Source organism: Acanthochromis polyacanthus, chromosome 16 (genome assembly GCF_021347895.1).
Source record: "Acanthochromis polyacanthus isolate Apoly-LR-REF ecotype Palm Island chromosome 16, KAUST_Apoly_ChrSc, whole genome shotgun sequence".
Classification (NCBI taxonomy): domain Eukaryota; kingdom Metazoa; phylum Chordata; class Actinopteri; family Pomacentridae; genus Acanthochromis; species Acanthochromis polyacanthus.
This window is the reverse complement of record NC_067128.1, coordinates 8332816-8360279: the sequence shown is the minus strand read 5'-3', so window position 1 is coordinate 8360279 and position 27464 is coordinate 8332816. Positions and strand designations below refer to the sequence as shown.

The 27464-nt window shown below is 42.2% G+C and overlaps 1 protein-coding gene across 1 annotated transcript in view; it reads right to left on the bottom strand.

Annotated features, from left to right (window-relative positions):
- The window catches only part of LOC110948032 (protein eva-1 homolog A), an 87921-nt gene that overhangs the window by 46915 nt on the left and 13542 nt on the right, over positions 1-27464 (bottom strand). The window contains exons 2-5 of the mRNA XM_022189396.2: positions 19392-19615; positions 17002-17125; positions 15027-15179; positions 2571-2714 (exon numbers count right to left, since the gene is read on the bottom strand). Coding sequence (XP_022045088.1) covers positions 2571-2714; positions 15027-15179; positions 17002-17125; positions 19392-19615 — 645 coding nt within the window. The remainder of the gene's footprint in view (positions 1-2570; positions 2715-15026; positions 15180-17001; positions 17126-19391; positions 19616-27464) is intronic.

Genomic DNA, 27464 nt, shown 5'->3' with positions numbered 1-27464 from the left:
CGGATCGGGGACTGACACAGGAAGGAGAAAAGGATTCCTCTGGATATGATCTGATTAGCATAGATAAATCATATTGTGTTAAATTGAATATAAAGTTATCACTGTGTTTTATAATGCAAAGACAGCAGGAGGCCTTCAGGCTGCTTCATTTTATGAATGTTGGCAAATATGATGAATGATGTTGTGAAGCTGCAGAATAGGCCTCAAGACGACTAGCTGATGTATAAATACAAGTCTTCCTACAACAAAAATACCAACACATGACCCAAAATACACCCGCACATCATGAATAAAACATTACTGGATGCTTCTTCATGCAAAATGAACCAAAGTCAGCTTTTCTGTTGAGTGTACAGATAGAAACATGTTGCAAAGAGTCAGGGCTTTGCATTTCAGCATCTTCAAGAAGGCACAGGTCAACCTTTAACTACATAACCAACAAGAAAGAAAACTTCAAAGGGGTCATATCGGAACCTCGCTTTCTGAAGAAAGTGCCCCAAGCAGAGTCATTCGTCCATCTACAGCAGCTGCAGTGAAGGTAAATACATCCCAATGAATCCATAACTACAAATGCATTTTACAGTTTATCTTGTCAAAACATTCAAATGGAAAATATTAAATGCTGCGCTCACTCTGCAGAAGCAATTTTTTGACAAATAATCCAGGGGGGATTTCCTCCTTTGGGGGATGCAAATGAAGCCTGACAGTGTGCGGCTGTGAAGACTGAGTGTGATCTTCTGGGAGACTGATGACAGGTTCCAGGCCATTAGCTGCTCTGTTATTCCTAAGGACCGAGTCCACCCCTTCGGGCTGTGTGAGGAAAGAAGCCAGAGCTTCAGAGGGCTGATGACTTTATAAATCACAGGCAAGCTGAAACCGACGACCAACCTGCAACTCACGACCCCAACACCGACTTATACGCATATTCCTGCAAAACGTATACACTCATAAAACACGGTTTCCTCAATTATTTTATTTCAGGCAGGCTGCAAAAGTCTCTAAAATAGCACACAGGTCATTACAGGGCAGTAAATGTTTACAGTGGGGCTCCATAGGGCAGGGTGACACAAATATACACATCTACATGCTTCACTTTGTAGGTTTAAAAGCAAAGAAAAGTGAAATTCATGAAAATTCTTGATCTAAAACACTCAGATATAAATTCGTACACAAAGATGACACTTTTTGAAATCCTGTGCAGTCAGTAAGAAGCTGTAGGAAAACACTGTACAGACCACCACACACATACATGCACATAAATACCACCAATCATGAGCAGACAGACATCCTCCATCTCCTACTCCGACATAAATGGGGTCAATTCTACTACACACTCAACCACCAATGAAAGAGGATCCCCCAAAATTACCACTTTGCCGGAGCCTGGAGCAACCAGTGACTTCATGTCTACAGCAGCTCCACTGATTTACTCACGTTCAACCCCTCTCAACTCCCACCGCAGCCCTGAATTCATCCCCCTCCTCTCCGTGTTACCATCCCACATCCTCTCTCCTCCGTCTCTCGGGGTTCAACGAACACTCGCAGAATTTGCCAACCCGACTCAGAGCCGCTCACATAGTAGGTTGAGTTATCAGCGGGAGATAAGGCAGGTCAGACGCAGACTCCATAAACACAGCTGAACGGTCTCTGTGTTCTGGACTGCAAAGGCCGCCTGTTGCTCAGATAAAGGATTCTTGGTTTGACAATCGAAGAGTATTTGGAGACGAATGCCTCAGGAAGCATTTGGAGAATCTTAAAAAGTGGACATAAACAAGGCATGAACTCTGATTTGAGCATCAGGATGCAGCTTAATCGAGAATAAAAGAGCTACAGACAGACAGCGGAAAATAGAATCCACACACAGATGAATTTAGGGGGGCAAAAGAGTGATTTCAGGCCTGGAAGGAACCGACTAAATCTCATAAAACACATTCCTGAAAATCAGAGCTCAAACATATCACTGAAATGCCAAGTCAAGCAGCAGGCCCAGTCTGGTTTGGGGTCTGTTGGTCGGTGATTTTGGTGGGATTCAGAGGCTCCAGGGCCACAGTGTTGATTGATCAGTTCCTGTTCTGGATGATATGTATGTGTATGTTTGAACATGTCTTCAAGTGTGTAGTTAATGAATTACAACCTTGACAGGTCAGGATTAGCCCAGGGGTGGTGCAGAGATAAAAAGAGGAAGCCCATCCCTCCTGCTCATCCGCACAGACATAAAATCAAAACAAAGGATAGAAATGTGTTTTTCTCAACTAAAATTTGGAGGTAGAGGCTTTTATTCTCTTAAATATCAACCTTCTCTTTAATTAAACAAAAAAACACTGCATTTCTTCAGAAACAACAACAGTGTGAAAAGTTGTCAAATTAGCCATATTTGAAGCTCTTTACACAGAGGGGATCCAACAGCAGCAGCATCATCGTCGTCATCATCATCATCACCACCAACACTTTTGATTATAAGGATGCTAATACGTTTTAGGGCTGAGACACAAATGCACAACATCCCAGACTGATCAGTTGGCGAACATCCCCCCCTGGTGGCAGAAAAGCAAAAGGCGTGTTGGACTCACCACAGGTGTAGATGACACTGAGGTACTTCCTGGTGCCGGCGTAACACGGATCCCCAAAGTCTCTGGTGGAGGCTCGGACCAGACAGCTTTTCTTTCCCTGACAGCGGGACGTCAGAACCTGCAGGGCGATGGACGACTGGCACTCTGACAGAAAGAAGGAACATATTTGTGATTTAACAAGGAGAATGTTGGAACACAAGAGTCTCATCTTTTTGTCATTTCTGGGAACACCTGGTCCACTGGAATAACAAGAATTGCAACAAAACTGTGATTCATTTCTTATGAAGATTTTGCAATTTGGGACTCGTAAAAAAAAAATGTAAGGAGTATAATCAGGTTAACTCAAGAAAAAAAAAGTTAAATAAGTTGGATAGTTTGAAGCCAAATGACCAAATATAGACAGTTTCTTTGTTTTTCTTAGTTTTCTATAATAGTAAAATGTTTACCAGGAAAACATGAAAAATGACTATAAGCTTCTCTGTCATTCACAATTTTATAAGTATTTAAACAAACCATTTTCTGATATCTTTAGGACCAAGTTATTAATCATTCACTCAAGAAATTAAATGGCATATTGGTCAATACATTTTTTTACTGTTTAACTGTTAGCTATGTAGCCTTAAAATGCAGATACTTCTGAGCTCGTAGGAAATCTTTGAATTAATGCTAATGTATCAGAAGTCTGTTCTTGAGTTTTTCTGCTAAAATTCCAGCTGCACATGCAACAATGATTTTTTTGTAGCTAAACTTGTGAAATAAAAGTTGTGAGAAAACGTTACCAACAAATGTCTGGCTGAAGTGGACTGAAAGAACAATCAGTAAATTGTACTATTTCTATTTCGATTTATAGCTCTGAATAGACTACTGATGCGTTTCTAAAGATGCACTCATGATTTGCTAAAACTGCTTTCAGTTTCTGTGCAGTCTGGGCATTGAAATAGGAGCAAAACATCATTACTTTAAAACACACCCTTCTTTAAACATCTTCAAATGTCTTTTAGAAACTGCCCTGAAGGAAACATGCTGCTGTTTTACATAATCTCTGACTGGAGGTGGGTTCACTTGTTGTGTCTCTTCATTCACCATTTCCCCTTTGTTGTTGTTTTTATCTGTTGCACATGTTCAAATGTAAAAATGTTTATATGCGAGTCTGCTTGTGCTGCTTTCATAACCGGAAGTCCCTGGAAGAAGAAGAGATCTGGTATCTCAAAGGGACCTTCAGGCTAAATAAAGGATAAGGAAGGAAAAAAATGTTATTTGAAGGAAGCAAATTTGTAAAGTGGCAGTTTCTATTCAACTCCAACTAACTATAGCACTGCTACTATTCCCTTTCTTTAAAAAGTGAACAGCTAACTACATTTATTGTCACCAAATATTGCCTCGATTTATCTATATTTCTTTTTCTCTCGTCTTTTCAGCAGCTATCTATAGAAGAAATAGCAGGAGCTTTTAATAAATAATTACCATTTTTCTACACGTTCATATGAGAGCAGATCATTAAGTAAACACACAAACTTTGGATTCTACCACAAACATTGTTTCAAACAATTGCTTCATTACAGTTTATTTCTCAACAAGTCCGAGTAATGAGCTGCTACAAGTTATGTTTTCCTGCTCTCTCTTTTCCTGATGGGAAATCTCTAATTCTGATACAACGTACTGCAAAAAAAACCTAAAATGTCTACACAGTGCTCATCTTTTTAATCTGCTGTAGAGTGTTTGATGGACAAGACACACTTCAGACACAAAAGGACAAGGTGACTCTGAAGCTACAACAATGATGGACACACACACACACACATTCACACTCCTTCCCATTTTAGCTCTCCCATGGTAGAGCCTCTGTCCATATCAGACCCACATTGAGAAACCTTCCTGATTCCTCATTGTCCTTGTCTTAAGGATACCTGATCCAACGTGTGTGTGTGTGTGTGTGTGTGTGTGTGTGTGTGTATGTGTGTGCAAATGTAAATAATCTATCATATTTCTGCACGTTTGTGTGAATTAAATCTAAAGTCTTCATGTCCTATTTCAGGGTTTTCAGGTTTTTGAGGATTCCTATAATGAGCTAGCCTAGCCATGCTACACCCATGTTTCTGACGGCACAAGGGTCTAGGGAAGCTCGACAGGGAGGGAGGCGGGCTAAAAGGTTGTCTATCAAATCCCTCTGCAGCAATTGGGTAGGTATACAACCAATCAATGCAACAAATAGGCTGACGTGGTTCCGAGAGCACCGGCGGATTGTGGCTAAGTCCCATTAGCTTCCCAACCAGCGGAGCCGCGGAGCCAACTGGTATATTAAGGATTTGCCATATCCCGTCGGCATAAGTCCAAATACGTCTTTCTTCTCAATGAAACACTTAAGTGCCGTCCTTTGTTTATCTTTCAAGTTGAATTTTAGCTTCAAATCTTTAAGGGCTGTGGCCAAAGCCGAGTGGAAAGATAACCGTTTATTGTGCGCTGGTTGTTTCTGTCAGAATCGTCACGCCTCTGTCGTCACTTAGTTACGCCCGCCTTCTGACTCTGCACTTCATGGTGATTGGTCCGGCCAGTTTTAGGAGAATCCAGCCTCGAGCCTATGGAGGGTAACTAGACCCTCCCTGGTAGAGAATTAAATTCATTGCCGTGGGTTGTCTAGCGCGGCTAGGCTAATAATGAGCTGAATTTTAGTTATTTTCAGGTGACGCAGCTTCTAAATATTACAATAATACAATAACTAACATGAGAGTCAGCATTGATTCTGACTGAGTTGAGTCTTTGGTAAAAAAAAACAAAAAAAAAACTTGCAGTGAGAAAAGAAGCTGCCACTAGCACTGAAATCAACGCAATCGTCTTTATGTTTCAACCCAAAAATGCACCAATTTACCGTGTCTGTGTGGAACAAGTGTAGTTGCCTTTCTTTCAGCACTTAGTTTCACTTTACCTTTAGGCCCGTTTCTTCCACCATGTAAATAAAAACAAAGGTTTCTGTTTCCTACATTTATTTAGTCAATGCTACACTTCCCCGGTCCCAGCAACACACACTAAGTTTGAAACGGCTTTGATGAATGGTGTGTGTGTGTGGAGACCAGATTGATGGATGGGCCTCTCATCCATTATCACTAAGCACCTCTGTCATCGTCTGCAAAGCATGGACATACAGATGAGGCTCTTCTGTTTCATATTCATAACAAGACTAACCCTCAAATAGATAAATTGCTAATCTATGCAAAGCAAATCCTCAAGAAAATAGAAGAATATGCAAAGGGTGGATAGACTTTGAAATGTCATAAATTCTGAATAACAAAACTGAAAAATACTTTTAAATTAAAAAATCTTTCAGTGGTGCAGCTCCAGTGGAATCCATACTCCACGGTCCTCCTCATGACCCTCACTGGCACTAAAGACGGAGGTGTGAGCAGCACTAATAAAGTCAGAAGAACCTCCTGCTGCGTCTTGTGGGAAAGTGGATGGACCCTGGGTTCCACATGGATGCCTCCCAGACCCCCACGGTCCATCTAACCCCGAGAAACAACACGAGGAAATGAGCCTTTGAAAGTGGACACTGTGCTGTCACACTGTCTGCCCCGGTGGGCCCCAGCAAGACAGAGATGAGAAAAAAAGGTAAAGAGGGCAAGCTGGTTAAGACTTGGCTCACATGTCAACACGCCACAACAAATTTTGGCACAGGTCAAGGGTCAAATGTTCCAGTCAGGAAGTGGAAGAGGGCAATCCGGTGGTCATAAGATAAGATAAGATAGACTTTATTGATCTCACAAAGGAGAAATTTACTGTTACAGGGCTCTTAGGAACAAAAAACAGAGGAGTGCAAAAAGTCACGAAAGTGCAAGTACAAGATAATAAATATTGCACATAACTACACAGTAGTGTTACTGAGGATTCTTTCAAGGGCATCAAAATGTGCAAATCTGCCTTATAATGGAGAGACAGCACGTTATTCTGTTATTTGTAAGAAAATCAGATAAATCTAATATGATTCAAGGCTTCTCAATGATGTGAAGCTGAATTTGTGTCTGTTCATTTAGACACGGTTCAAATTGGTACCCGGACACACGCCCCTCCGACCCTCAGCTGGAGCCGGCAAACTGGAATTCCCAACCAGGATGTAGAGAAATGGAAGCCTGCAGGGAACCAGTGAGTGTAACTGGATAACAAGTAACACACCGTAAAGGTTAAGAAGTTCCCACTGTCACTGCAGAACATGTCATCCACAATTTAAATCCAAACACTTTTGAAGTTTTACATTTTGATATCAGGAGTCAATTCAGCATTATTTTGGCATTTAAAAATGCTTTAAGTATCAAAAGAGTTGCATATTAAGTTTATTAAGTATAATGAATATCAATAAACTTTTGTTACGCAAAAGTATGACAAATTCCCATATGTGCATGTTTCGTTTCAACCACATAAGAAGATGATATCAACCACTACAAACATGCATTTATCCCGATAGAACTGATGCTTTTTCAAGCTTGCATTAGAAAGAAACAAACAAAATGGCATGAAGTGAATGTACACAGTGACTGCAGAGAACTTGAACTTTGTCTGGCATCACATGCTGAAATGCATCCTGAAGAAAAGAACAGCACTGTACAGTCTAAACCAAGGAAGAACTGAAGGCAAGAGTTTATTATCCCCATCAGCTGATTATCCTTTGCTCTCCTCAGATCTACTATACAACCTGATGAACATCTTATATTGGAAAAATACAGACAACAATTATTGTTGCAATGACTAATTATTACTTTCTTGACCAATTATATCATAATTTTGTCTGTAAATGGTCTGTATTTATATAGCGCTTTACTATACCTGCAAGGTACCCAAAGCGCTTTACAAGATACGGCACATTCACCCATTCACACACACACTGATGGCGGAAGCTGCCATGCAAGGTGCTAACCACGACCCACCAGGAGCAATTAGGGGTTCGGTGTCTTGCTCAGGGACACCTTGACATGAGCACGACAGGCCAAGGTTCGAACCGGCTAGCCTTTGGTTGCAAGACGGCCACTCTACCCACTGAGCCATACCGCCTCAGTCACAAGTAAATGGAAAACAGGTGTTATTATCGATGCATCCATCCAGTTTCTATACACCGCTTTGTCCTCATTAGGGTCACGGATGCAAATCAAGGATCGTTTAGCTGCGACGCCACGGTGCTAACCACCAAGCCACTGTGCAGCCCGTTATTATATACTTGCATTGTTTCGTGTATATTTTTACCGCCCGGCAAAACTGCGTTTGCCGGAAGGTATTGTTTTCACCTGCATGGTCTTGCTTGCTTGCGTGTTTGTCTGTAACACTTTGGTTTCCGCGCGATAACTCCATAAAATATTGATGTAGCCTCACCATATTTGGTACACAGGTCTACCATAATAAGACACAGGTCAAGTTCGCATTTGGTGACTGTGACCTCATTTTGAAGGTCATAGGGGTCATCTTTGTCGCCGGGCGGTCCAAGTTTGGTAAAACTTCTAGTTAGAGCTACTTTTATTATTATTCCTTATAGTTTGACCGACCCAACAGTTGATCGCAAACATAATAATAAGATAATAAGTTTACTATCACATATGAAAAACAAAACCATCAAGTGTCTATCATTACAAACTCACTCACAATTGCTGACTGCCTAATCAATTGACAAACTGTTATAGCTCTGAGGCATAATAGTCTTTTTCAAATGAGACTATATTTTGAATATAAATTTAAGTGTCATGTCAATTATGTCATGACAGAACAATAAAAAGTCAGATCGTTCTGCCTTTCACCAAACTGACATCTGTGTAGGTTTCAGTGTGTATTAATCTGTCCATGTAGCTGTGTTAGCATCCACTCTGCGGTACAGTGACCTCCTCCTCTGCCTGCTGTGCTTTCAATTTTCCCTCCCTTTCTCTTTTCTCTTCCCGGAGGGCTTGTTCGAGCCACTGTGTGATGCTGAAAACTTCTTCCCCTGACGGGTTAGTCCAGTGACAGACGGGCCCCCATTAGCTGCAGCTTTCATTCTCTGCTTGGGTGATTAGTTGAGCACAGGGCTCACACAGGAGGCGGGTGGAGGGGCTGGGGGCTGCAGAAAATGATAGAGATTTTTCAAGTCGAGACGATGGAGACACACACACATCTTTGTCCACGAGCTCAACCACACACACAGCATTTCTATGTAGTTTAAAGGAGCATTCCCAAGGGTCCGACCTCCTCTGGCTCTCATTAGTGGCTATAACACAGATAGACAAGCGTACAACAGTCCTTTCTCTCACACATACACACACACACCCGAAAGCCATGAATAACCCCTGTTACCTCTAACCTTTACCCTCCACCATTTTCCAAGCCTGCACCTCCACCAGCCCTTCATCCGTCGCCAACAAGTACAGGCCTATAGTTCAGAAGAGAATGTCCACAGTCAAGAGAAGCAGCGACTGCGGGAAGGGAGGAGTTTCCGGGGCAAAAACACACACATACCTATTCTCACAATGGTGTGTACAATGAGGTCACACACAGACAAACACAAAAAACATGGAGAAATCATATGCTTCTTCTTAAAATTACTGACCTGTTCCGCTATTACAGGTGAAGAGCAAGTCAAGGTAAAGAAGCCATCAGTTCAAGCTGTTTGTTGTTAGTCCGGCATGCTTTGAACTGTGTGTTGATACGCTGCCCCGTACCAGCAGCTGCTCAGCTCCATTTGTCTCATCAGTCACAAGTTGACAAGCATGTAATGAGTATCGACTTTGGGTTGCGTGATCACCATGAATGAACCACTAGTTTTTCTCACTTTCACAGAGCAGTTTTCACCTTCTGAACCCTAAAACCCAACATCATCTTCTTTAAAAAAAAAACAAAAACATTCAAATTACACCATTTATCAGTCAGAAACTGTAAAAACAGAACAAGTTGGATTATCAATTTCTAAACACTCTTTGAAGTAATGAGGGACTTTCTGTTTCAATAGAGAACTTGAATTTCCCTCAGGATTAATAAAGCTATCTATAAAATAAACAAGTCAAAGCTCAAAAATGTGACATTGAATTGTCATATCAAATCAGAATCGCTTTATTCTAGATGTCTCATTTTAAAAAAACAACTCCAAAACTGGACTGTTTGCTCTAATGTGATTCTGTAAACTAAATTAACTAAAGCCTTTAACTGCTGTGTTTTGACCAACAATCTTGTGACAAAAATTCAGCGATTTTTCCGCTAAATTGATTTGAACTGCAGGCTGTGGTTACACAGAACAGACAAAGGACAAGAATTGAAACAAAACAAAAACGCAAATCGTAAAATATCTACAATATGTTGAGCCACCAATACTTTTCTCAGTCTTGGTAATATCGCTGGACACTTGGAACAATGTTGTTCTTGTTCATTGTAGTGGTGTTTCAATTTTTTGCAAAATTAATAATCAAAGAAATTCAGCATTAATTTTTTTCTGTATTTATGATTAAAGGCATCATTACCTTCTTCCATTGCACACAGAACATTTGTAAGTTCTCTGTATTGCTTACCATGGTTGTGCTGTTTCCACAGAGGTGCAGGACTTTACATTAGAGTGAAAAATGAGCCCACAGAAACAGAAACTGCTTGAGCTTTAGAGGATTAAAATGATTCCAGCATTTCACAAAAGAAACAGCTTGCCAATAATACATCAAATAGAATCTCATGTGTGTTGTTGCTACCAGTGAGTTTCACTTGTCACCGAGCCCTTATATTAAGACTAATGGACTGTAGTGTGTATTATGGGTGTAGTCTATGCTGGCAGACGGGGTCACTGTCATATATAGGACAGCATTTGTGTGTTTTATCGTCTACTAACAAAACACACCTTTGAGCACGTACAGATCCAGACACACAAGCACTTACATGCACAGTCGGCACACAAACAACGACCTTCAACAGAAACTTCTCACAGCAACGCTCCACAACAGTCTTCCAGGTCTTCTACCCACGCACACCTTTCCTGGAATTCCAAGACAATGGGCGGACGAACATGTCACAAGCTCTCATCTCCTCTTTCACTCTGACTCACCTGCTGTATGTATCATTTAATAGGGAGGTTGAGCTCATTGTTGTGGGATTAAAAGCCTTTGTATAAGAAAGGAATGACCCTCTGAAGCCTGGATAGGCTGAAAGGACCTGCACACGCCGAGCGCTTGCTTTGAATACCATTAATGAATTTGAGACGGTTCTTGCCCACACGCACATTTCCTGTAAATGCTCTACTCACTTCTACACAAATTCATTTTACTGTGTCACAGTTGACTGACGTATTACAATGTACTTTATGTGATTAGTCGTAATAAAGACACACAAACACTCTTACCAAGGCAAACATACACACTCGTGCACAGAGAGGTTTTTTTTTAAACTGATACTTGTAAGCTGATAGCAAAGATTCCAGAAAAATTCCACTGAATCAGACCCATCTGGCATAAAAACAGCCAAACCCACACAGGTGTTCACTAGAACCCTGCATGAACATGCTGTCATGGTGAACATAGGCAGTGAGAACCTTTTGGTGGCAGAATATAAATGATAGCAATGTCATTTTCTTTAAATTTGGACTCCAGTGGCTTGTTGATCAGCTACTGCTACAGTTGGCCTATATCTCTTTTACACCCGGTTTAAACAAACAGAATTGCACATTTTATCTAATCTACGAAGTCAAAAGCAGCCCTAACATTCTGCTATTTAACTTCTCCGTCTGTATCAACGTCAGTGATAAATACAGATAGAGTTACAGTGAAACTGCTCACACCCTAAATGTGCTAAATCTGAACTGCAGCTGTGCATTTTCGGCTTTTAAAGAGCTGCTGTGATCATCTGAGAGGCCAGCCAGCCAGTGTCTAAAGTCTGAAACTTCTTTTTTGAAGCACACACTCAGAAGTGAAAGAGTAGTGGCCTTCCAAAAAAAAAAAAAAAGTCTGAGATCCTGCATGCCAAGCAGGGGAGCTATTTAGATGTCAAGAGGTGTGTGTGATGGTAATGGGGCAGATGAGAGAGGAGGGCAGAAGCAGGCCCCTTTACTTTGAGGATTCTCCATCACCGCCAAGAGCTGTCCAACTCCACCAGTCCCAACCCAAAACCAAGCAGCAGAGAAGATCAAAGGGGTCCTAGCTTTGAGAGCACATGCCTGTGTACGCACTTGTTTTTGTCTGGTATACTTCCAGGGATTTCAAATTCAGCATGCAACTACATAGCTGCTCTGCATGACAACAAAAAGAATGGAAAACTCCCAAGTTAAATCTATTCAAGGTACATTTTCTGACTACAGAAGCTCCTCTAGAAGACATTTGGACCATGTGACTCCAGGTGGCACTCCAAAAAAAAAAATTGTCAAGTGGCTCATGTTGAGCTGCAAACCTGGCATTTAAATGAAACACAACATGTACAGTGATTGTAAGTGAGGAAAACAGTGTACAAGCAAATCACTGTAATATCTTGCAACAACAACACTCTGTTTGGTGCACCTGAGCAGGTGCAGCCAGCTGTGTGAGCTCAGCGGCTGATCTCACACCTGAGGCGGCGATGAGCTTTGCCAGGGAGACGCGGTTGAGGAGATTACTACAACCTACCTCGCTGGCACATTCAAACACGCATTTAGAGGTACGTAAAACCAAAGCAGTCACAAAACAAACTCAAACATATTAGTAACTTCCAAGCCGGAGATTATTCAGACGTGGAAACGTACAAGGTAGCACACCACCTCAGGAGGATAAAATAAATAAAAATGGTGAAAGCATTTAAAAATAATTAACAGTGTTTGTCTGAGCTGTCACTCAAGACACCCTCACTTCCTGCTCCTGGTGACATGGGAGCCACATCAAAGATGGAAGCTGACAGGGGAAATCCCACCGCAGCACCACAAGACTGTCTGGAGCGCCCTGGGGGGAGGCGGCTGTGGGTGGCTTCAGAGTGCACACACATCCATTATATAGCTGCTATATGATGGGGCGAGCAGAAGCAGCGAGGCGTTTGTGTATGTCTGCATGTGCACTCGATGTAAACACAGTCGAGGTTAACATGCGATCCCACAGTAACCACCAGCTCTCCTCCACTCTAATCTGACCTTTGTACACATGCAGAGTATGTTTTCCATCAGCGCTGAAAGCTACTGTATTTAATCCCGAGTCTGAAACCAGATATCAGACCAGCCCTGTCTCACCTGCTACACCTACCTGTCGCACATTCCTCGTCCACCTGTATGGGGAGCTTCAAAGCCGCCCTCGGTGCTCATATCGAGCACAGTAACACATACAGAGACGCATACAGACTCGACACAATGCCATTCTTTATATCTGTCTCTGATTACCAGAGTGACTGATGCCTGTGTCAGCCTTTCGACCCCATCCTCACACCTTCTGTCATAAAGGACACATACATACACACACACTCTGGGGCATGTCCGTAGCATTGTATGGATTATGAATCAAAGCAAAAGAACATTTAGTCTTCATTCTGAGTTTTCTAACACACGCCACACTGGCTTGAACTACTTATTTACAACCTCGGTGTCCGTTTCCCTTCTATACATTAACAAAACAAAGGCAGCGCAGACGAGACTGAAATAAATGAGCAGCTTGGTGAAGAGGCCAGAGTCACCCCCAGAGTGGCTACACTGGCCACGTTTACATGAAATTTAATTTGGAATTATTCATTCGGAATTAACATTTTGTGCTTCGCATTTACATGGAAATATTAATTCCAAATTAAGGTTTACATGGACCGCAGGTTTATTCCCCTTCCTTAATTCTGCTTTAACGCTTGGGCGCTGGAAAGGATTCTGATTGGACAGGGAGTGGACGTGACATATCCCTGTTTACCGGAAGAAAACAAACTCCATTTGCCGCGGCATTTCTTTTCCCCAACAACACAGAGGAACAACTAATAAGCACGCTTTTCACTTTGTTTTTTATCGTCGTTTTGAAACAGTAACTTGACAATGGCGTACTACTTCTGTTGCAGAACGTGTACGTCGCTACGTGAGGAGCCAAGCATGCGCAGAATGACCGGAATGAACTAAAGCGGAATTAACTGTATACATGAATAGAACGTACACAGGGATTAACACTGGAATAAACCAGGTAGTTTATTCAGAATTAAGTTCATTCAGAATTAACTTTTTAATTCGGAATTAAGTGTTTACAAGGAGATTTTAAAGTGGAATTAACTTTAATTCCGAATTAAAGGTCTCATGTAAACGTGGCCACTAATACTTGTCATGGATCCAAGCTTAGAGTCATTAACATTCCCCTAAACAAGGGCAAGGGTACATCTGGATACCCCACACACACATGCACACACAGAAGGAACTCAATATGTCCCTTTTCTACAGGACAAACTCTGCTTTGGATGACAGGGACATCTGATCTACATTCCCCCCCAATTCCCCTGGCAATGTGTGCATGTTTGTGTGTCTACCTTCGCCTGAGTGGTGGTTGGTTTTATGTGTCTCGGCATGCTTTCAGGCTGAGAGGAATAAACGCGAAATGGTGACAGGCTTCTAAAAAGTTAAATTAGCAACCAGTTATCGTGGTTTGAAGGTGGAGCACGGTTTGAATAGATGACATCGAGGATGGGGCGTGGCAGCGTTTGCTCCACAGCCTCTGAAAAGAAGCTGCAGAGGAAACAATAAAACACAGCAGCATCTTAAGGCACGCAAGTCCCAAAAAAAAAAAAAAATCCACAAAGGGGAGATCGGCAGCGTTTGTAGCTCGTTCAGTGGTTCAGAGGTGTTCGAGTCCTGACGCGCAAAACTCATCAATAAAACTGCTTCATTTTTTCGCATCTGTTTGATGTAATTATGCCTTGGTATGTTTGACTCTCATAAATGTCTGAGCAGAAAAGGATAAATCAAGGCCGATCACTTTTAGGATTCATTATTCTGCATTTATACATTAGCAGGGTAAGAAAACTCATTTGGGCGTCACATCAACTCAAGAAGACCTGATTTGCATTTCCAGCTTGTACCTTTTTATACAAAATCTCACTCCTCTTCTGACCTCAGATTGATTGCAAAACTGATGGCATGAATAAAGGAAATTATAGCAGAACACAGTATTGATGTTAATATCGATAGCACCCCTTGATGATCAGTGAATAAGATCGCTTCAAAATAGCAGCCTGGGACCTGACAGGAATACAGTGTCCCTTTAGCACGTGAAGGATTGGGTTGTTAGTAGGGTAATAGAGTTGTTACACTTTTATTTCGCTACTGAGAGCAAAATAGAGAATGAATACATCTGACAGCAACATTTACACTTGTGTGATTTAAGAGAAGCGCATATGGAGCCCAAAATGTCCCTGTAGCATCGCCAGCTGCAGGACAACTTCTAAAATGAACACTAAAGGATGAAGCAATGCTTTAAATTAGATATTTCTTTGAAACCAGCAGGCTTGCAGCTTGTATCTCGGTACCTGCAATGTGTGAGTGGGAGTGGGAGTGGGAGGGTGTCTCACCTACTGATGGGGCCCTCCTGTGGTAAAGAGGACACTCCAGGGTGCCCTGCTGCGTTCGGCCAAACATGGCAGAGTAGACAGCAATCTGCATCCCCCGTTTGCAGCTCAGCCTCATCCTCTCCTCCTCACAGACCACCTTGCTCTTATACTCATCTGTAGACAGGGACACAGAGGGCAGATGAGTTGGAAACTAAATCTTAAACAAAATCAAAGTAGAACACATACAGTCATGGACAAAATTTAACATACATTTGTGAAGACCATGACTACCACTAGTTCAAAACACTACATACTGAATTAACTCCTTCTGCCATCTATAGAAGACATTTAGTGCTTTTCAGTGATACCAGATGTGAAGGAGTGGGGCTTTGGTACATATCTATTTGTCATAAAGTAAAATGACGTCTATCAGTGCAAGCGCATTTTATGTGAAGAGGAAAAGTAAGCGCGTAATATTTTTTATTGAGCAAATTTTGGCTTAAAATGTTGTTGGCATGTTTTATACAAGTCTCTTAATACATTAAAACATTGTCTGAATTATTTTAACACATTATTTCAGTGTTTAAATATGTCCTCTGTAGTGGACATTTGTAGTCATTTCCTTCATTTTGTTCTGCGTTTCTTGAAATGACAAGAAAGGGAGCCGTTCTCAGAAGCAGAGAGAATTTTACTGTGAATTGTTGATGGAAACTCATATTGAGTTGTCTGATGAAGATGCAGTATTTGAGGTCGAGCAAAATGATTTACAGAGCTGAGGATGAAATTCAGGCAGGACAAGCAGCTTTTAAAGGGCATCAGATGTACAAAAACATGACTTAAATATAATTTAACTTGATCTTATGGCCACCACTGTGCTGCAACATATTATATGTACAGAAAACAGAGCAGAGACTGCAGGTTTCTTTGGGTGTTAACAGGCAGAGGCAGAGTTACAAGTGGACATGTAGAGCCATGCAGAGGCATTCCTGACGCACATCCAGCCACAAGTGACCTGTGACAGCGAGAAGCAGCTCCACTGGCCTGCAAATAAAAACACAACAGCAGCCATTTCTACATCCATGTGGGGAGTGGAACAGGAATGCAGAAAGAAACCGAGAGCAGGGAAAATGTACAGGTCTGGTCTGTTCTATCTCCTGGTGATGGATTCACTGTTCTCTCTCTCACACTGCCTGTTCTCCTTGACTTCCTCTATCCTTCATCCACCTCTCCTTTCAGAAGCAGTGACACCTGCCCGATGCACCTCACTAACACCCCATGTGGCCTTTCTCTCTTCCCCACGAGAAGTCATTGGTTAAGTGACAGTGAACAAAGAGCTGTTGATTGGCCCCGGGGTCCGGTGGAGAAAGGAAAAAGTGGGGAGGGCAGGGGGATCAGTGGATTAATGCTCACTTGTGGTCACTCTAGTGTGAAACTCCGCACAGCTCAGTGCGGCTCGGCTCAGCACAGCGCTGAGCCCCGAATGGACACCAGAATCTGGGTGGGATTACCGCTCTGTTGTGGCTCCCCTCTGGAGTGATACTCTTAGTTTCCTGGCTCACGGGGAGAGGGAAGGAGAGGGATAAAGGGAGAGGCCCGCAAAGAGCATTTTTTCTTTTAAATGAAGCAGCACAGAGGGCAAAGAATTCCAGAGACTCACAGAGAGAGTGACACTTAATTTAAAAATGAAGTGGTCCAACAGGAGAACTTTGAAAACCTTTGTTTCCATTTCATACTGTGCTGCATTATACAATGACAGCAGTTTGTCAAAAAAAAAAAACTAGACTAAACCAACTGCCAATTTTTGTATTCTTGGAGGGAGTTCCTTTGATTGTTAATGTTTTATTTTGCTTTGTCCCTGGTGCAAATGAACTGGCCTCACCCTGGTGTATTTTTGACCGAGTGTGGAAGTGTGTGAGAAAAGAGAAAGAATGGTCCAAGCACAGGGAGGAACAGAAATGCATGTTGCCGTCAGGATACGGGGTGATGAGGGACTTACTAGGTCTGCATTTGTACCAGACAATGAGGTATTTGCTGCTGCCGGGACACTGGTCTGTCCCAAACACGCGGCTGTTGACAAGGACTTGACAGCTCCTTCTGTCCTGGCACTCGTCCAGCATTTTCTAAAGAAGGAAAGAGTGACACAGAGCGGGAGAAGACCAAAGACAAATTTAGAGGGAGGACAATAAGCCAACGATGGCGAGAGCAGCAGCAGGCAAACCTAAAACCACTTCAAACAGGCTGCTTATAGCCATGGGAATATGGAGGAGAGGAGCAGGTAAGTGGAAAAAAAGAGAACGCTAGAAAGAAAACTCTGGAAAGCTCCACTCGACTCATTTTGCTTCTCTAGTTTCATCATCTTTTAGGCTGCTGTAACCCAGGTGAGCACATTCCATCACAGCACAGTCTCCCAAACTGAAATCCTAGTTGCTTGAGGAATGACTGAATGGATTCTGTTCTGAGCCTTTCCTGACTTCAACATTAAAGGAGTTGCATTAGTTGCAACATCAAGGAACGAAGCCCTAGGATTTGCTGCTGAAAAAGTGCATGAGTAAAACAGGATGGATTCTTCATGTATTTTCCCTAAAACACATCAGACACACCTGCAGGTTCTTACTGCGAGTGCTTTTATGGATGTCTGCAAACTTTAAGAAGTAGTTCTGACTGTAACAAATCTCAATAAAATTTCCAAAACCAACAGTAAATTATACACACAAATTGGTGAACTGAAACAACGCGCTGGCTGACACCATGCGGTCACTGGAAATAGACACTGAAGAACCATCTGTAGCTGCAAATAGTCCCCAACAACTGCAGTAGTTAGGTCTGTTTTAGTAGTGTGCTATAAATGACAGTGTACAGCTGTTTAAAGAAACTGTTTAGTCTTTAAAAAAAAAAAAACACCAAGTATGTTTTTTTAACCCTCTGAACCCCAAAAACAGTTGACGGGTTTGAAAGGCATGTTATGGCTTTTTTTTTTTTTAATTACGCAATTTACTACCACCAGTAACTGTCAAGACAGATGGAATCAACTCAACCAACTGAATGCTAAAAGCGAGATGTTTCCCTCTATTCTGTAGGTCTCATTTTAAAAATTAGCAAAAAATAAACCATTTGCACTAAACCAGATATTGTGAAAAATTCTGCACAACTGGGAAGCCATTAGTGACACCACTGTGATCAACAGTCACACAGTAAAAAAAAAAAAAAAAAAAAAACCCATCAAGGTCTTTTAATGGAGCTGGACTGAACTGCAAGCAGTGATATAAAATCTAGTAGTAAAATATCGACATAAGTACAGCCACCTTTTTTCTCAGTACTGGTAAGACTTGACGGCCATTTAAAAATGCTGAACGCATTGAATTATGTTTTTCTTTTAAAGAATTTATTTATTTTAGTAAACCAAAACACCAAATTTTTTCTTTCATAATGATTTATGGCATCATAATTCTGTCTACTTCCAGCTATGGTGGTGTTGGTTCCACAGTGGTGCAGGATTTCATACTGCAGTTTAAAAAAACAAAAGGGCCACAATATATACAGATATTTACAGCTAGAAAGGAATATATAAACACAGCAGTGCAAAATGATAATTGCATGACAGATAGTTTATGTTTAACAAGGAATTTAAAATTAATTAGATGAACGAATAAAGAAAATAATAATTTGCGCTAACTGGCATCTTAGCTTAACCTTTTAAATGCAGACAGCCCTACTATGATGCCAACAAACCCCCGGGTCATGAACAGATGGCACAACAGGATTCTTCAGGGCTGTGTTTATGTGTGTGGCTCAGCAGTCAGTCCTTCTCTCACCTCCACACAATACACTCTCTGTGTCTGTGCATTCATGGCTGTCCTGTCTATTATGGAGATGGTGGGCGTTCAATGCTAAAAGGCAGGGGGACCAAGAATAAACCAAACAACCGAATGAATGCTGAACAGGATGTGTTTGTGTGTGTTTGTGTTGGTGCTGCAAAGCGGAGCTTCTCGTCCAGCCACATCCCAATTTAGGAGAGGATGCTGAGGCAAAGACCCCATGAAATCGCTTTGTGTCACTGGAACATACAAGCCTGCCTCCCCTTTAGAGAGTGTAATTTGCCGGAAAACATTCCCACAAAGCATTACATAATCAGTGGTCCTCCAAACTTTAACCCCTTGGTCAATTTGACCATTTTACAGGACGCTTTCTCTCAGGGTGGATTTGCAGCCCTACAAGAGTGGAAGCTGTGTTTTTGTGTTAAGAGTGAACTGACACATAGACAAATGCCCAAATGAGATCCTGGTCTGGGATCTCTGGGAGGCCTCAAGTTATCATGAGCTATCTAAAAATGGAATTCAATTATGATGGTTTGCTGATGAAAAAGAAGTGCGTTAGCTTAAAATTTACCTGTAGTGCAGTGGACACGGAACAATATCGATCATCCTCCCGAGCGTTATAAGAACTGAAGAGGGCCTGGTAGGTCTGAGGACACTGTTGGAGATCAGAGGCACCTCTTCTCCCGTAGAAAGCCGACTGGACGGTGATGGTGGTGCGAGGAGGACAGCGAACGGACAAGAAGTCTCCGTCACAAGCCTGCTCAGTGTAGTTCCTTAACACTTTGGACAGGTAACCTAAGCGACAGAAAGATGACATTGACAGTTTAAGCATCACTTAATGCAATTTATCATACTGCATTGCAACCTTTTAACATAACAGTGTTACAACTCGGCTCCCTAGTTGCAACAAGACACGGAGACCACCACTGTATGATGAGCAAAACAGGGCTTTTATTGCCACAAGTCAACTCCACACAGCTGTCAAAGCCTACATGAGCAAAACACACACGTTGGCCTGGAGCTCCCAGGTACCCCGCTCCCATCAGCAAGGCCCATCCGACTGGGAAAAGGAAAGCCATTAAATGCCGCACTGATTACAAATGTGCTCCATCAGGTGGCGACCCTCGGCTCCTGATTGGGCCCACCTGGTGTGAAGATGGAGGGTCGTCACAACATGCATTACATGTGCAAGTACAAGCATTTTCAGGGTGCGTAATTCTATTTTACTGCATTAAATGGACCAGAACTAAGATATTTTGCTCAAAATACCACCAAGCCGCTAATTTCATGCATACGCAGACACTTGCTAGCATGGCGCATTACCCGTCTAATCGATCTTTTCTGCATAATGGAGCATTTCCTTGGTCATTTGGTTGTGCTGCATATCAGCATGCCCTGACACATGACTGCTTACATCTGAAAATGCCTCCAGGCCTTCAATACAGCACAGGGGGGAGGAAAGCTTATTCAGCTGTTAGTGTCGGCCCTCTGGTCATGGCTGTAGAACAAATTGTTGTGTTTGATATTGTAAAAAATACCTGCCAAGGAGGATTTTTTATTAAAGTCTGACATTATTACAGTTTTTGTGGAAGGATATATTGCATACTGGACTTGGCAACAGACTTCTAAGAATATTTTCACAGCAAAATAATGCCAGGCATTGTAGTGATCACCGTTTTTATTTATTCATGGTTCTAGAAAGCACAAAAGGCATAAGGAGCTTTATCGTCAATCGTTTAACGTGCTGCTTTGCAGGCTGAATTCTTATAAATATATTATTTGCTTGCACACAATCTGGTTTCAATACTGTGAATAGAAACTTTCTATAAACCACTTAATGGAACAAGCACAGAGTTAAGAAACTTAATTAGAGAAAATTAAAGAAAAGCTTTCATTCTTTTAAAAAAGCGAAGTCTATCAGCAAACCGCACTATCCCATTAAGAGCCTCTGAGAGCTGCCAGTCGACCCGTCAGTCACTCAGGAGAACTGAACCCATCACAAAGCCACCATTAACATTCCAGTCTGCGAGAAGGAAACACAGATAAAGGAGAGAGCTGATCCCCCGGCCACCGTCGTATAACGTCTCTCAGGACTTATCTGGCTCATTTATGAGTCGGCTGCTGCACGATTGTTCAACTCAAAACTAAAAAAAGCTGATTTCTTTGGCTCCTAAGACACTTTCTTGTTTGGTCATGTGGTAGAAGATGTGCGAAATCTACTTCTTTAACAACTGAAAACAGCTTACAAAGCGACGCCAAACCTCAAAGTGTTCTGCAAACAAACACACACTCACAAAATGGACAAACTGCAATTCAATTACCATTATTTGGTTAGTGATTGGTAGCAAAGAGGAAATAACACTGCGACGGTTTTCACTGACACACACATTAGCACACATGCACCTACACACCGGGAAAAAAACAACAACACGCACACATTGTCCCCTTATCACCATGGACACAGTTAAAAGGAGGAAGAGAAAAGAGAGACATTCTGGAGCTTTGAAAAGGTCAGCCTGGCTCTAAATAGAGATGGTTATTAACCCAGCAGTTCTCAGAGCTCCACCTGTGGATGTGGGTTGTGAAAACGGACAACAGGTGGGCATGCAATGTTGGTTTATTTAGAGATTTCTTGCATTCTGCTTACCATACTGCTCAAATGTGAGCTAGAATCCAGCTACAGTAGACGCTATTATAGTGGCTCAGGTTGATCTTTTTAAAGCTGCATTCATTAATTTTATCTTTTCTTCTGCCACAGATGCAGTGATAAATGAGCACTTATTGTAAGTGTTTGGATTTAAAAGATGAAAGACTTTTCACTGTACAGCTGAAAAACCACTTATGTGATTTAGAAATCGCTCTTACGGCATCATTATTGCAATTTTGGTTCTTTTAACTGCGTGGGCTTAGCTCGTTCCTCGCAGCACTCTCACACTCAGGTCTGCTTCGCCCTGTCGCATTCCTCGCAGGGTGAGAGGGAACTTGGCATTCCCCCCTGGCAGCGGGACCACACACACACACACTCGTACACACTCGCACACATGCATACAAAACGTCAACACAAACAACGTGGTAGGAACAAGCCCCGCTGTTCGGCTCTCCAGGCCTGGGTGTGTGGCGATGGCGCAACAGTATCACATTATTCCAGGAGCTGGTTTCTTGGCACAGCACCGGTGCCCATGAGAGGCCACCAGTTCTGCCCTCCAGTTAGTCAGGCGTTGAGGAAGGTTGTGTAACCATGGAAACAGACAAGGTTAAGAAGGGGGTAAAAAAAAAAAAAAAGAAATAGATAAGTGAATTCGCCACTTAGAGGAGGAGTTTCTTGAGAAAGAGCGACCCTTGAGCAACACTACAAACACACCGATACGCCTTCCTCCGCCCTACAAAGGGGGACTGTGAGTAAAAGGCAAACAGATTATCTCACACAAACCCTCAGGTGCTTTCTAAAGAATCCATTTCTTCTCTTTTTTCTTCCCACCACTACGCCCTCCTCCCACTCTCGTCTTCGGGATCATCACTATTGTTCCCCTTCGCTCTACCTGTTGACTGAGGCCTCCTTTCAAGGCCGACAAATCAGGCGGCGTTACGGCACCTGTGCAGACCGCCCAGCCAATGACAGGTGTCCCTCAAAGGCAGGAGGCTCGAACAATGCTGGAGGAACACCCAGGCGTCTCCGCTTCTTTTCATGTGGGAGCCAGACTCCTTCTTTAACTAGCTCTCTGCCCTTTCCCCCCCTCGACAAAGGCGCTGCGCTATTATGTCTGCCGGTTTGTTTATTCGCTCATTAAAAGACAGGAGGTTGCGGTCGCCGTGCCGTTCGTGTGCAAACAGCTCTGTCTTGTCATGAACTGGATTTGAAAGGTCCATTTAATCTCTGCACAAGCAGCACGGGGATTTGTTATAAACATAGAAGACCGCACCTGCCTTTTGTATCTTTTGCCCAACACAGATGAGGATATCTTGTCATATGATGCAACTTAACCTGTCACTGAGCAAGGGATGTCCAAAGCCAATCATAAAGCTAAAAAAAAAAAAAAAAAAAAGACTTTTTAGCTCCTCATTTGCAGTCATGTGACGACCCTAAAGCGTGACCCGGTGATGGAGGAGGTCAGGTATGATGGAGATTAGTGACGGGCCGTTGTGTTGTGTCAACATGACACAGAAAAGAGGCCTGAAGGGGACGGGTTTCCTCCCTGGAAACACCGATTAGTCACACACAAACTGGTACAGATCGCATACCAGTGCCAATTTACAGCGGAGTGTGAGCGAATATGGTTGGAAATATTTACCCATGACTTTAAGGAACATGAATCGCTCTCCCCCGAGATGGGGCCTCCTCTGCAATCTTACCTGCCTCTCCTTTCAGGTCAGCCCGGGAGGAAGCTTTAACTAATTCTCCTCATGGTCCACTAAGCTGAGGTGTTCAGTGTCTGCTCAGGTACGTCTGACATGAGGAGGGTGGAGGGAGGTGGAGAGTCAGTCTCTTAGTCATACTCAGGGCTTTCCCCCGTTTTCAAAAGATGCCTCGTCCTCCTATTGGCCGGGCCTGAAGAATTAACAACGCACTGCAGCGCTAAGCTTTACTGACGTGTCATAATAGCTTAATGCTGCTTCTTATTCAGCTGCTTACTCCTCTAATTCATATTGCTTCTGAAGTAATGTTTCCAAAGCCTCTTGCATTAGTCAAGAATGCATGATATTGCAGAATATTATGCGATTACAGCCCAGATTATCGCCACAAAAGAGCATGTTTGCATTGTAGTTTAAAGATAATCAACAGACTGCAGCAATAAACGGCAATTCAAAGATCGTGTACGAATAACAAACCTATATCTGTGGCGACACCTCAAAAAGCATTCCAAAGAAGCAAAGTCATCCAGACGTTCTTGAGTGCTACAGTATCAAAGGCTGCACTGCGTTTCATCTTGGTACATTAGGTATTTAGGCATTTACAGCTTCATAACTTTATTGGTGTTATTTTAAGCAAATTATAGCCATCAAACCATCAAATGTTCAAAGACGCAGAGCAGCAGGCCTGCTGCTGAAAGAGGAATTCCCTTTAAGTGGTAATTTCTGGGAAGAGCTGAGGTTACCCTCAAAGACACAGGCCGCACTCCGGCAAAGCTGTGGAGATGAAGAGGGGACGAAGAGAATGATGAAAAGCAAAGAATAAAATAAGTGATGGAGATATGGGCATAGACTGCATAATAATGAAGTGTTGTGTTTCTTTAAATAAGGCACTGAAAGGTTAGTGGGTTAAAGTGAACAAGAGAGGGGAAAACAGCATATTGCTCCTGAGAAAAAGAGATGGGAAAGAGAAAGACGGATCTTTTAAAAGCAAAGCCACTGCTTACAGGATGTGGCAGCAGAGGTCTAAAGGCCAGAGCTGGTGGCTTTAGGCCTTGTAGTAATTACTTTTCTCCGCAAACCTCAGAGACAGTGCAAAGGCCTGGAGCACACGGCATGACTTTCAGATAAAACAACCACTGGCTGTAAATCAAACGAGGTCAAAACTCTTCAGACCGAAGGTGAACAGTCTATTATGAGAGCTGAGTGAGACAGGTTGATGAGGTGTGCCGACATGAAATTAGATCCTAAAAAAATCTGAAAAGAGAAACGAGCAAAAGTTCAAATTGATGCCACAAAGAACACAGTGCGATACAACAGGCATGATGTCAAAGGAAAGCAGTGAGTAACTGCTGCTGTAAACATGCCAAGTACAGTCCTCACTGCTACGCCATGCAGATTTGAGTCTAAAAAAACGCATTCCTAAAATACACTGCATTCCTCTGCTTACAATACATTAGTCCTGGTATTATAGTCATGTTACAGATTAGCCTACTTTCGTGCTATGGTAATCACGTTATGGGGCTGAAAAAGTGCACCAAGACATGTTTGCAAAATCCTGCGCGTTTAAATTTGACATAAGGATTACCTTCTAAACAACTTAAGCACTGTAAACGGGTCGGTCCCTGAAAGTCTTGTGCACCCTCAACTTCTACAGTTTAAAAAAATGCCGCAAGACCCTAAAATCAGCTTCTTACACACAGTGACATCCTACTTGAATATGACTTTTTGCTACTTCACATTTTCTCACTCATTTGATACAGATACATACATAGATAAACTGACTTGAAAATTACCCCTTAATTCCAAAGTTTGCCAGCATATTTGAAAGGCATGGTATCTTAAAGTGGAAGCCACAAACACAGATTTTCACCAGTCCAATGCATACTGAACTAGTTGTATGACATGCGGATCGGTTGGGGAAATTAACCAAATGTAAGCTTAACATTGTGACATTTCATCAAAATCACTTCATTCTACATGTGTCATTTAAAAATTTGTCAAAAATTAGGCATTCGCTCAATCCAGATTCTGCGAAAGCAAAAAATAATCTAAACTCCTCAGCACCAGTGTGAAGCATTTAGCAACTCAGACTTTTTTTTGTTAAACTGGATGGGAATGCAGGCAGTGTTTACACAGAGCAGGTAGAAAACCTGCATAGAAACTAACTAAAAAGCCTAAGTAGTAAAGTATGCATATGCTGAGCTGTTTTTTAAAACATTATTGGTAGCACATGTGAGCACTGAGGAAATGTGTTTTACAATGTTGATTGCAGTAAATAATCAGTGAAATTCAACTTTTATTGTTATCTTTTTTTAATGATTTATGGCATTAAAATGAAATAAAAAGACATTTTTGAGTTCTCTCTACTTCTAGCCTTGGTTGTGCTCATTCCATAGCGGTGCAGGAATTTATATTGGAGTGAAAAGTGCATAAAAATGTCCAAAAATTGCTTTTAGTTTAGAGGGTTAAGCAATTTTTCAATCAAATGTTGCTTACTAGGTCACCGTCATCAGAAAACTGATGAAATCACACTATTTCACTATTTAGCACTACCCAATTTGAATAAATATTTGTAGTAAAAAGTGATAAGCAGAATCAAACACTAAAAGTGGAAAAAGTGTGATGAAGGGGAGAAGTGGGCATGATTGTATGCACACTAGTAATAGTTTTCATGTGGTGGTTGCTGTCTGAGTTGCAGGCTTGAGTTCGTACTGAACATGTTAATACCCACATTGTACACATAGCTAATGAATGGTTGGGGTGTGGTACCTGTGGGGGCTTTTTCACATGAGTCCAGTCCTCTGGATTTAAGCCACAACACTGGTTTTGCTCTTTGACTTTGCACTGAAACCAACAGACCAGATCCAGCATTTTTCCAACTTTGTTAAGACTAATCAAACAACAGTTAATGAAATTTTTGAGAAAAACAGTCGGAAAACCTGCCGAGTGAGACAGCATGTGGCAGACTTTACTGCAACTAAAAGAAAAGATATGGGTTCTGGTGATTATTAAGAAAGCATAATAAGATCAGGCGTGAACTAACCATGACGTCACCCGTTGGTTTCAACGCCGAGAAAATGAAGCCCGGATTTTGCTACTTCCTGGTCGCCGTTTTGGATTTTTTGGAGCCAGTGACATAAAAAGCGTCATCAAACAGGCTGGACCGGAGAACAACTAGGGGCAGGATTGGCAAAGGGCTCTCTTATCCCGCCCACATTTTACCACAGAGGCTTCTGTCGCTGTCTATCAAGTATAGCCACGCCCCCTAGCTCCGCCAACTTTAACGATTTATTTAAAATTCAGTATCGATTTATTTTAAGATCGGCCACCTGATCTCTCATTTTGACCATAAAAACTAACGGGAAAAAATCCTGAGCGGTAGAAAATCAGTCTATCAAATTTTATTCTTTCCAAAAATGAATTGGGGTCTATGAAGCAAAAGCTTTTTGGAGCCAACCCTAGCGGACGGCGTGATATTGCAAGTTTTTGACACTTCCGGGTGGGCTTCAATTTTGGAGCCAGATGCTACGTTCACTTTATATACAGTCTATGAATAAGATTCAGGAGTATGACATTCATCTCTAGGTATGTTTGTGTATGTTTTTTTCTCAATAGGGGTGAAACAAACTTGTGCTGCGGCGGCGGCCGCAAACGCCGATGGACAGCTTAGATCGTCATGAATCCGACGAATTCGCATAGGAATTTAAAGAATGTCCGGCGGCCGCGGCGGCCGCGGTGGCGGCTGCAGCCGCAAACGCCGATGGACAGCTTAGATCGTCATGAATCCGCCGGTATAAACCACTTTCAGATGTGATTACCACAGCCGGTTTCGTTCGTGGTGAGCTGCACGAAAAACATGACGACATCGTGTTGGTGCGCACGAAACCGAAACAAAAACTTACGTCACAGTTTCACGAATCCCCGTGAGACCGGGTTGTATCTTGACGCACTAATGTGGCAAATCCACACACATACACAAGCCATACGGGCACACGCAGCCTTAAGGTTTTACATTTCTTCTTACTTTTTCCCATTCTCTTATTAACATTATCAGTCAGAAATGAAAACAAAATCAATTCACGTTTCGATTTGTTTCAATGATGCACTAAATTTCTGTGGTTTGGAATACAGATGCAGCAGAGAAGTGTCTATTTATTCAATTCTTTTTCAAAATCACCACGCGCGCTCGCCTCATGGTGTGTATCAATATCCTCAGGCTACAGTAGCTTTAATTTAAATGACAGAATTGTAACACACCCCTTCTTTTTCCTTCCTCCAACAGACAGGGAGGCCG